The sequence below is a fragment of the Chanodichthys erythropterus genome, chromosome 9, assembly GCF_024489055.1.
Source record: "Chanodichthys erythropterus isolate Z2021 chromosome 9, ASM2448905v1, whole genome shotgun sequence".
Taxonomy (NCBI): domain Eukaryota; kingdom Metazoa; phylum Chordata; class Actinopteri; order Cypriniformes; family Xenocyprididae; genus Chanodichthys; species Chanodichthys erythropterus.
The window spans coordinates 14,390,859-14,403,231 of NC_090229.1; the positions used below are offsets into that span (position 1 = coordinate 14,390,859).

A 12,373-nucleotide genomic window follows, 5' to 3' on the forward strand; every position below is an offset into this window, starting at 1 on the left:
ATAATAAATTAGGATTATGACATAACAACACAATTTCCTTATTAATCTATTTACACATACGTCTGGCAAATGTAAAAGAGAGGAATTAACAGATAAAACTCCCTAAATCAAAACCCCCAGAGAAAGGGGTGGTAATTTATGAAGTAACGTCAACGGGTAGAGAGGAAAAAGTATGAACGGGTCAATTTTGAGTCATACCAGTGTTTGCCGAATAAGTTAAAATTCCTCCGCCACGGAAAAAAAATATATTTGTAATAAAATCAGGTCTTCTTCCAAAACCATCTCGAGGCTAAATAAATTCATAGTTTAACACTTTAAATATTTCAACGACTTCTAGGAAGTAAACGTTAGTGAAGCTCGTTTTTATGGACGCATCACAGACTATAGATCCACCCGTAGGGTTGGCGGAAGCAGATCTCCGTCTGCGACTTCAGTGACTGGGAGGAAAAGAAGAGAGAAGTTCAGAAAGTTTGATCACAGCGCAACTACGTGAAGAAAAAACTTTCAAATGAAGGCACTATAAGGATTTATGTGGTCAAACGAGACATTCTGACAGTCGAAAGACAGCTTCTTTTTCGAGTATAATTCGTTTTCAGACTTTTGAAGATCATTTTAAGATTCGTTACGCTTTAACCTGACAGAGCACAGCCTCGCGCTGGCGACTCTATGTGGATTTTACTCAAAATATGGGCCAATTACCCGGTGTCTCTTCGGGCAGAGTCATCCTTCTTGTTATCTGCTCCCTTAAAATAACACATGGTAAGTAATTTAACATATTTTATTTCAGAACACATTTTTAAAATAGCCATTTGCCGTCATTACGCATCTGTACGGCGGTGTGAAGCATCAGCGCTCACGTTTCAGTTCTGCACGGCCTCGAATGGCGTGTCAGCTTCACGTTATTTAAAGCGCATTCATAAAGAAATGTGTAAGATGTGTCATCTGTATATGTATTGCACAAACATTTAAAAAGCCCTCAGGATTTTTTCTTTTCTGAGGGTGACTCTCGTGTTTCACACCTCTGCCCAGATGTGAGAGAGTCTGAGCGGAGAAAATCTGCATCGGCTCTCAGTATGTGAGAGAAGAATTCAAAATGGACACGTATGAGGGAGAAAAATTGACTTTTTTTTTTAAATATGGAGGAATTAACCCTTTTTGTTTTTCGTTTAAGAGGAAGGAGCACATCTTTTTACTGTTGTTTTGGGGTAGGTGTGTGTGGACAGAGGGTTTTCAATGTTTCCAAAAAGCTGAATGATGTGTTGCATATAGTTGTATTTCTCAAGAAGAGTTTCCATCTGACGGTTGTTTATTTATGCTTAGCAGCTCATCTCAGCAGGTTTCAAACACAAAGAGTGCCATTTGTTGCATTAGAGTGTGGAGGAATAATGTCACACATGACTTCTATTCCACATGCAAGTCAGACCCAATCCCTCCAAAACAGCCTCACCAAAAAAAACAAGACAATAATGACTGCAGGCTCGGCAAGAAGAGGGAGGAATGCTGCTGTTGGTGTTTCACATTCCTCTCTCTCTGTCTCTGTCTCTCACACACACACACACACTAACACACACATTTCCCTGTGGATGCACTCATTTTCACAATGCAGCAGCTCGCCCATTGTGTCCCACAGATGATGTTTCTCCTTGTTCCTCTGTATTGAGTATCATTCCTTGGGGTGGGATTGATTTCGCTTTTCTTTCTTTCCTTCCTCGCCTGGCATGTTGCCCCAGTTGTGTAGGATGTTTCAAGTCGCATGTATTTGCTAACATCAGCCGTTAGAGCGTGTGCAATAAGAATTTGTCCCATTGTTCCCGCCTGCAAGCGGCATGCATGGTGCCCAGCCACGGTTCTGACCCGCTGCTCCTCTCTGGTGTGAAATGGGATTTATCTCCGGCAAACTCCCACTTCTCAGAACACAACGGGCCAGTTATGAAATGGCCCACGGTCGTGCATATATCAGGGATGCCCACATCCCACCAGCTGGTGCGGTGGAGGTCTTGACCAGGTCGCTGGAAGAAGCTTTTTTGTGTTATGATGACATTTTGAAATAATTCTCCAGTTTAAGATATAGTGAGATATAGTGAATATTTTTGTTCTTTTATTTCTTTTATTTCTTTTTTTTTTTTGGATTCGTATTATATGGAGTACCCAGCGAACTGCCAAACACTCACTACAAACTTGAAGAACATAACTCATTAGCTGTCTTGCAATTTCATTGGCTGTTGTTTGGTGTCACTTAAAAAAAACTCAAAGGTGATGATTTTGAGTCTTGTAGCATGTGTTTTGCTTCCAGAGAATGATGGGTGATACCTTCTGTGTTGTACGTGGATGCTGATCATGTACAAGGCATTGAGCTCCTAATAACCACATCTCCACAACTGAGGTGTCGCCACTTTTTTTGTAAGATTGTAGGAGAATGCTGCGAGAGGCCAGAAAGGAGTGAGAGGCTCAAGCTTGTTAAATCCATGGATTAAAGCCCTAGAGAAGGTTAAGAAATGAAGTGGGAATTAAGACGTTCTGCATTCCTGCCACATGGCAATGCACTAAATCTGGCACCAGACACACATACACAGTGCCAGCGTGTGTGTGTGTACGAGCTTTACGGGCTTGACCTGAGAACTTCACAATGTCATGCAGCCTCATTTCCTCCTTACTACTACTGACTGTCTGTATCAGAAAGTAATGATGTTAGTAACAGGGGCGTAGCCATCTTTTCAGAAGTGAAGAGGACAGAAATGTCAGTGTAATACCAGTTTTTATCTGACCTTTGACTAATTGACAGATTTTATTTTTTTATCTCATCTCTTGTTTTTAAGTCAGTAAGAAATCAAATACACTGCTGAGAAATAGCCACTAATATCTATAATATTTTTTCCTATATTTTATGACAGTTCTATGATTGGTTTATGTACTACATATACTTTTATTCCTCATAAAGTGCATTAAGTCCTCATGGATTTTATACAATGTAAAAAAAAACCATCACAGAATAAGGCAGAAAATATACAGTACCTATCAAAAGTTACAATATACCTATGTACCTATACAACATTACAATTGATTAATGTTTTTGAAAGTCTTTTCTGCTCACCAAGGCTGCTTTAATTTATTTAAACAAAAATACAGTAAAAACAGTAATAACAAGTGCAAATAGCGTCTCTTGTTGGCAAATGTAATTTACACTAGCTCCGCCCGATGTCTGTTTGGGTTTAAAAAAGTTTTTAAAAAGACAAAGAATTCAACTTCTTCAGTGGCGCAGCAGTAACGATTATGGCTCGCAGACCTGGCTTTTAAGGCAGTTGTCGCGGGTTCAAATCGGGTCTTTTGCCGAGCTCATGTTTATTTTCATTAAAAATGAAAATAATGTTCTAAAAGTGGAAATAAACTGCAAACAAGTGTTTAATAATATTAAAATTGTTTATTGGGTAGGGTTAGGGGAAGGTGGAGGGAGGGTTTTTATTCTCCCAATAAGGCAGCATCCATTTTATAATTTTAATAAAAATAATAATTTACACTCTATGATAGAGTGCTCTCCGGCTTCAACTATGAATGAAACATACATTACAGGAAAGTGTTCGCACTCATATCGCCTTGTTTTGGATTATGCATAAGAATAAAACAGGTCATGCTTAGACTGTCTCTTTGAATTTAAATGTAGATTTATTCACATCGGCCTCTATGTGAACACACTTGCCCGAAAAAAAAGCTCAGGGGACGAATATATTTTTTATTAAAAGTGCGGCCCCCCTCCCCCTCTTACTCTACATCCATAGTTAGTAATGTGAAAACATTTTCATCTGCAATAGGCTTGTAATTAGGGATGCACCCATTTTAATATGGCTGACATCGATAAACTATAATGAAATTGTAAACTATTTTGTCTGAATTAAAAATAAAACAGAAAACTAAACTCAATCATTGTAAATACTACAAGTAAATTAGGCATTATAATAATGTACAGTATGTAAAATTGATTTATTTAGAGATCTTAAGATTACATTTAACAGTGATTAAATTATTACTGTTTTTAAAGATTCATTTTAAATTAGTGTTAAAGGTACAATATGTACAATTTTTGCAGTAAAATATCCAAAAATCACTAGGCTAGTGTTATATATTTTGTCCAGCTGATTACAAACAATATCTCTAATGTTTTCAACTACTTGTAAATCATGAGAAAATTCCCATTCTAAACAGTGACACGGGGCAGTGCAGTTGCCTGTCAATGACGTCAGTTACCTTTGTTACCGCCTTTACTGACGTAGAAACCACATGACTACAGTGCCGTGGACAAATGCGGAAGTAGTGTCTAGCGTCCAGCAAACCACTAGCTTGCTTCAAGCAGTTCCTTATTTACTTCTTGCACGTTTTATGGTGGATTGTGTTACTTATTTATGGAACATAATTACTGTTTACCATCTGCCGCTGGTTCTGTCGACAAGGACAGCTCCCGTAAACTCATGACTGGAAAAGCGGAAGCGGCACCGGCGACTGTGTCATAATAAAAGTACCGCTGCTCGTGAGGCATGTGTTGATCAATCGCTCCAGCTCCTCGTTCAGCTCCCGCAACACTCGGTCCTGCTCTGCTTCATACTACAGTAACGTTGATAATCGCATCCATGAACATGAGTTCTTCCAGTCTCCAATCCCTATTCTTTTGCACCATCCGTTGAGATGGAGACCACATGTCCCAAGTTTCCTCTCTAAAACTTGGCGTCATCAAACTACGCCTTTGTTTTGAATAGGCTTCTAGCGATCTCTAGCGGAAAAAAAAATATCACAAATTGTACCTTTAAATGATGGCAAAGGTAATCTAATTGTGTTCAATTAAATGAAAATGTTTTGGCCAATATGTACACTAGTTCGAAAGTTTTAAAACATTTTAAATGTTTTAGAAAGAAGGCACGTATGCTGCATTTATTTGATGGAAAAAAAACTGTAATATTGTGAAATATTATTTAAATTTAAAATAACTTTTCTGTTTGAATATATTTTAAAATGTATTTTTTTCCATTTTAAAATACGGCAATGCTGAATTTTCAGTAGCATTACTCCAGTCCTCAGTGTCACAAGATCCTCAGAAATCTTTATAATATGCTGATTTAGTGCTTAAGAAACATTTCTTTATATTACCAACTTTGACAACAGTTGTGAACAGAAGAAACGGTAAACATTTGAACAGTAGTGTATCTAATATTGACCGATACAGTAAATAAAACAAAATATCAGACAGTATCCAATATGGCACATTATAATTTGTTTTTTTGCACTTCTGGTGAAAGTGTTCTTTCTGATTGTTAGCATACAGCCAGTTCTCAGGACACTTTCATTGGAATGTTGCTTTGAGAATTATCAGGTTTCCTCCCAAACTAGGCACAGCCTATCATTAAACAATCAGGGTGCTTTTTATCCACATGTGACGTACAGATTTAATGAGCGCCACTGAAAACCTCCCTTTGTCTTTATGTCATCAAATCTGTACGCAATTACGCCCCCTGCCTCATTACAGATGGCTTTGGGAAGGGTTTATTGTTTGTTGCCATGTTAACGTTTAACAGAATAGAGAGCACTTGCTGTATATACAGAAATGCCAGGAAATGGGGTTACTTCCTCACTCAGCGTGAACAACTTCCTTCTGCTGTCCAGCATGGATGTGGGCCAATGCCGACAAATCTCTTCTGACTCTATTTCTCTCTCTTGCTCACTCACTCGCTGAGTACTTTCCTCTCAACCCAGCCCTATCAGACTCTCATAATTACTTCCCCATCTCTCTCAGCAGCTATTAGCACTAACAGAGAGTGAGAGAGAGGCACACACGAGCAGAGATATCCCTTGGGTTCTGGGTTTGGTCGCGGGGATGAGGCAGTGCTTTCAAACAAGCAAGACTTACAGCTGTGAACCAGCTGCTCTGCGCAAGAGCTCCGACACACTCGCACTGCCTGATCCACGTCAGGAAGGAGGATAAACGGACTGTTTGAAACACTCCTTGACCTTATTAGAGCTGTTTGCATGACCATTTCTATTGCTTATTAAATTCATGAATATGTAAAAATAATTATTAAACTTTGTCACATAACTTAAGGACATGAATGAATCATACCTTATGTGGCTTGAGTGTACAATTTTCATCTACTGAGCTGAAAAACCTCCTTAAAAAATCCAAGAAAAGTGTCAAAAATGCCAAAATCTAGTTCTATTGCTGCTGTTGTAATTTCTGATGGCCAAAGGCAGATCAAATGTTACCAACACTTACGTCTGACTGATACTGAGCTGTATAAACCATGTATTTCATGTGTTTTTGTGGGCGTAGTGGTGGGCAGCTCTTTATATCACAGCTGTTTTATGTATTCAAGACTAATTTCCCTCAGCTCGACAAAGCCTAAGATTTAATACAAGACAGATTTTGTGTTGAAAACAGTTTTTATAAGTCACTGAATGTAGTTTTGAGAGTCCCTGATCCCAATCCTGCATTTAGTGGGGATAAAAAGGCATGAGACTGCTTTTTATTAAAGTCAGGTTTGAGTTGGCTTCAGATAGTACACCCAAGTGTACAGTGCCAGTAAACACACACACACAAACACTGAATACTGGTGTTCAGTGCTGCATGTGTACAGACACGCACACACACACACACACACACACACACCCACACCCACACACACACATTGGGTTATGAATCTGCTGTGTAGATTTTTTGTAACTGATTTATAACCAGTTCTGAGAGAGTCACACTTTCACATCTGGTCACGTTACTGTTGGAGCCCCATCTGAAAGAGAGACAGAGAATGAGAAACACAGACTACAGACAGGAAGGAGTTTGTGAGTTCAAGATGTATAAAGAAATTAAGAAAAAGAGGGAGTCAAAGAATTGTGTAGTGAGAATCCTGGCAGCACTGAGTGTGGATTGTGCCTTGGCTCCCTGGAGTCTCTCGTCTGTCCTATCTATCTATCTATCTATCTATCTATCTATCTATCTATCTATCTATCTATCTATCTATCTATCTATCTATCTATCTATCTATCTATCTATCTATCTATCTATCTATCTATCTATCTATCTATCTATCTATCTATCTATCTATCTATCTATCTATCTATCTATCTATCCATCCATCCATCCATCCATCCATCCATCCATCCATCCATCCATCCATCCATCCATCCATCCATCCATCCATCCATCCATCCATCCATCCATCCATCCATCCATCCATCCATCCATCCATCCATCCATCCATCCATCCATCCATCCATCCATCCATCCATCCATCCATCCATCCAAGACACAACAATACATTTATAGTTTGTATTTTTTTTTGCAACTCAAGTTTTAAGTGATGCTTCAAATTGATCCCCTTTGAAGCAGTCGCTACAGCTATAAACATTTCATCAGATGCCTTTGGCTTTGTATTGCATCTGGTTTTATATATTTTTGTATGTATTAAACATATTTTGATAATTTTGCAATGCTGCTTTAAACAGCAGGTTGTGTTTTAGTTGTTTGACAGTTTGCATGGTAAAACCCTCTTTGGTAAGTTGCGTCTTTATATTTAACCTCTTCAATGCACCTCTGATATAGCCATAACACAGACATCTTTGACCATTACTTTGCATCATGCGATGTTTTTTTTTTGTTTTTTTTTTCTCCCTTCCTTGAGCAATGCGTTTTTAATATTGTGTCAAGTTAAAAATAGTCTTTTAAAATGTGTCTCAAGACCCCTGCATTCTGTTCCATTTCGTTTCGCTCCGTCTAGCTGTTTTTGAATGCAAGAATGCTTGTTATGCAAACATTGCCTGAGAAACACGTCCGATCGGGATCAGGTGCACCTGAAACCAGTGGTTCAGGGCAGGCAACACAAAACTACATATTTACTTGGAATATATAGTTTTGCACATTGTTACTGTCTATCTGATATCTGTCGTCTAATTATTCCTGGAACATGCAATTCAGTCATTCGTTTCTGAAAGAACTGGATTGTTAGTGAATAGTTTGAGTTTAACAGCAGGGGACAGAAAGATACGTTTGTTTTTAACAAATGAATGTGAATTGCTTCTTTTAATTATTCCACTTATCACCCTTCTACTTCTCTTCATTGGGTTCCTCTCCTCTTTTTCTCATGTTGTCCTGACATTTGCCCCTCTCTCCATTCCTTCACACCTCAAGGACAGAGCTCTGACCTCATGAATGTGGAAAAATGAAGACAAAATGTTTAGCAGTTGGTTAATCACAGCCTGGTTACTCTAAACAGAGTTTGTGTGAAAGTTTTGGCTGTTGTTTGCTTGTGAAGAAACTCACGATAAACACAGAGTGATTTTGTTTTGTGAAGAGCAGGTGCCCATACAGAGACTTTTAAGCACATGCGGTGTCCTAACCTAGGAACAGTTTCCTCCTGCCTGACTGATTATTACTCATTAGGTGGTTTAGAGCAGAGCTTGATCACAGATCAGTGATGCAATGAATCTTGTTGACTCCAGGCCAGAATGTTGATCGTAGCAGGTGTGCAGGCTTTCAGTGTAAGTGCCTGGTTTATGGTAGGCAGATCCCGGATTTAGATGTGCATGTGGTTTAAAAGGTTGGACAGGATTTAAAAACGCCTCTTCAGTTGGACTGGATGTGAAAGAGGAGTTAAAAAGTGTTCATTTCTGAAAGCCTGTCTCAAAATCCTTTGAGAACTTCCCCTTCGGCGGTTTGATGAGGCATATGGGGACCTTGTCAGACCAGTCAGGGCCGAGCCTCTCTCTGTGCAAGCCTCACCCTTAACTTGTGTCTCTCACTTGTCTACATTCTCTTGTTTTGTCTTCATCATGTTTGCCCATGAGACTTTGTGACCACACTCTTAGAATATAAATGTTATATATGCCATCATATCAGTAGTCGGTAGCCATACCAGTTTAGTTCCACAACTTATGATACTAACTGCAATACCACAGCAAAATCTTGTATGCTAATGAACACACTAATTGATGTAAAAAGTTAAAGGGAACATATTATGCTTTTTTACAAGATTAAATATAAGTCTAAGGTGTCCCCAGCGTGTGTCTGTGAAGTTTTAGCTCAAAATACTCTATAGATCATTTATTATACCATGTTAAAAATGGCAATTGTTCAGCTGTTTTTGTGTGTGTCTCTTTAAATGCAAATGAGCTGCTGCTTCCCACCACAGAGGGTGGAGCCAATAGCTCATGCATTCTCTACTAAAAACTAAAACATGATATCTGTTTGGTTTTGATGATCATCTCTATCGTGGATACGCTCACGTGACATTACAATTCTTCTTCATCATGAAAGTTTATCATCTGCATACGTTTTAAATCCATGACAGTTTAAACTTCTGATATATGGTTTTCTGAGCGCACACACCAGATGCATGCGGATGTCTGATTGGGTGTCCCATGAGTTTTAAACTAAGTTGTCTTTCATGTGTTATTGCGATTAAACTCTCAAAAACACACAAGGTTATTTAAAAAACTCAGTGAACAAAGCTCACGTAAACACAGTCGGTTATGTCGGTTATGTGAACGTATACATCAAGTAAAGAAATCGCATTTAGATCTGTGTATTAAAGTAAAAGCAGTGTAATATAGTACCTATGCTGTTAATATGAATCAAACAACAAAAGAAAAACAGAAAGTCACTCACTGCTCTTGATTTAATTGACTTTGGTAGCTTTAATAAGAACACATTTCTTACTTGAATGCTGCTTGAACACTACAGTAACAGTACAGCTGCTTCAACATGGAGAAAGTGGCAGATAGCGTTCAGCTGGCTGAGGACGGAAACTTTGCAAATGCAGGACTGTCACTCAGCGGCCGTGGGCGGGGCATGAGGAATGTGACGTCACATTCCTCGGAAAATGAAAAATGCATGTATGATGAGACTGCTTTGGTTTAATGGGGATTAAAAAAGGAGTGGATGGATTTTTATCATTGTAGGGTGATTGTGTTCACACACTGCCAATACACATTCAAGTACAAACATCATATAAAAGTGGATTTTGCTTAATAGGTGCCCTTTAAATATTAGTATAACAAACAAATTAAATTAAAATGATGGTGCATAGCCATCAAGTATTTTTCAATTAAGTAACCATAGCTTCAAGTTTGTATTATTATTATTCAGGTAAACATTCAGAAATTAAACAAAATTAAATGTAAAAGTAGTCAAATGTAAAATAGCCCTACTGAAAATTGATAGTTTAATCAAAAATAATTTTCATTCTTCTTTGTAAAATACAAGAAAATATTTTATAAAATGTCTCAGTATAATTTTTTGTCTTTCATTGCATGGATAAAAATTAAATTGTGTGAAATATTTCTTCAAAATACTTTCTCTGAATTTTTCAGGAAAAAGTAAGTCATATGAGTTCAAAGTGATTGTATCATATTACAAAAAGTATATAACTATAAACAGGATACTCATATATGCATTTATTACTCATCTACAGAAAAGCCTAACAGTGTAATTTCCTTTCTAACTCGCGTTGTTCAGTGTTCATTCAAAACATAGCAATGTTATGTTAGCTTATCGACTCATCTTGGAGTAGCTTAAATACTTGTTTATATCAGAAAGCATCTTTAAGATCTTCCTGGAGCTTACTGTAATTGCTATATTAGTATTTTTGTTGTTTTGTAATTAAAAAAACAACAACAAAAAAACATTCACAGTCCTGTGTCTTTTGGTTTCGTTCTGTTCTCCATTATTGCCTCTTGCCATCTTGAGCACACTTGACTCCTGCTCTTGCCTTCTATTCTTCCCTCTCATATCTTCAGCACTCCAGTTCCCCTCCCCTTGGCTCTTAAATCTCTGTGAAAGGACAATTTCACACTCAGCTTAGCCACTTCTCCCAAATATTTCCCACCACAGTTGCTGCCAAAAAGGGGTGCAACCAAACGCCTTCTCCAGTTGCAGGCTTTGACCTCACGGGACATTAAATGCCTGGCACGACACTGCTTCTGAACACAGTGCCTATAGAAAGTATTCATCTTGCTTGGACTTTTTCATGTTTTCTTGTTATACAGCATTGAATCACAGTGGACTTAATTTGGAATAGTGACCTCACTGTAGAAAAGGCTCTTTAATGTCAAAGGAAATGCAGATATTTACACAGTAATCCAAAACAATTGATTTCATAAATATTCACCATCTTTAATATGACGTTAAATCATCACAGATGCAGTCAGTTGGTTTTGGTTTTGACATCTGTGTGTAGTCACAGGTAGTAAAAAATAAAAGGACACTCCAAGCAACTCTCTTTTCAAGTAATTGAAAAAACACCAGGCAGGAGGTCAATACAGGAGAATCAGCAGTCACAGCTTTATTAGAGATTAGCAAAGAGAAAGTCACTGTTCACATGTCATATGACATCTCAGCTGCAGTCATGTGGGAGACTTTAAAGTCGACTGGATGAAGGTTTTGGGTTGTGATGGGACCAAAATTGAGCCAAACACTGTGCGTAAACAGAAACGTGCTTTTAAAGTGCAGCGGTGGCAGCATTGTGCCGTGGAGATGCTTTTCCACAGAAGGCCTTGAACATAGAAATAAACCTAAAGGAAAACCTGTTGGTTTCACACTAGCACTTTCGATGTGCACCCGTGTTTGATTGACGTTTGATTGGTTCATTTTGATGATGTGAATGCAGTTTTCCAAAGTCGGATGCACAGCCATGAACTATAACTGCCTAAAAACGGTGGTCTGGGGTATGGTTCATGTGAACTCCAGTACGGTTCACTGCTGAGATGAACACAATCGTGCTACATCCCAGAAGTGAACAAGTATTGATGACCTATGATTCGATAAAACTGTGTATGTTCTCTTTCACTTTCCTGATAACACTGTGAATCAATGCGACAAAAGACAATAGAACCCACTATAATGAATGAAGCTCTCTACACCGAATGCGGTTCAACCTAAATGACAAAATTTCCAAGAGTAAACTGACGCCCCGTTCTATTTCTGACATTCTTCAAGTGTTTGCGCTACTTCTGGCATAAAGAACAAATGAATTTGCAACGGTCGCTTTGTCATGTCGAATGTAGACAGCCTTAAGCTGTTGTGGTGCAGTGCAACATGGCGTGACAACTGTCATGTTTCGGTGTAGACACGGTGTATGCGTGACTGACGCACTGCAAGCGGAGAGAATGTATATCTCATTTCTGCTTGCCTACAGCACAAATGGACTTCCACGTTCTTTAGAAAATTTATAGTACATTCGCGGCAGATGGATGCAAGTGTCATTATGTGCTAACGCTTTGGAAACAAAACCAAAGGTTTAAAAAAAAAAAGAACTACAAAAGTGATAAAACCCATTTTGGTGCTTTCTCCTTCACAGCCATTATCTAGCAACATGGATAATCGGTAGTAGCTTGATGACTT

At 38.4% G+C, this 12,373-nt stretch overlaps 1 protein-coding gene across 1 annotated transcript in view; it reads left to right on the plus strand.

Annotated features, from left to right (window-relative positions):
* Window positions 1-449: 449 nt before the first annotated feature.
* Window positions 450-12,373, plus strand: part of notch2 (notch receptor 2) — a 52,855-nt gene continuing 40,931 nt past the window's right edge. The window contains exon 1 of the mRNA XM_067394685.1: window positions 450-759. Within this exon, the coding sequence (XP_067250786.1) occupies window positions 687-759 (73 nt within the window). The 5' untranslated portion in view covers window positions 450-686. The remainder of the gene's footprint in view (window positions 760-12,373) is intronic.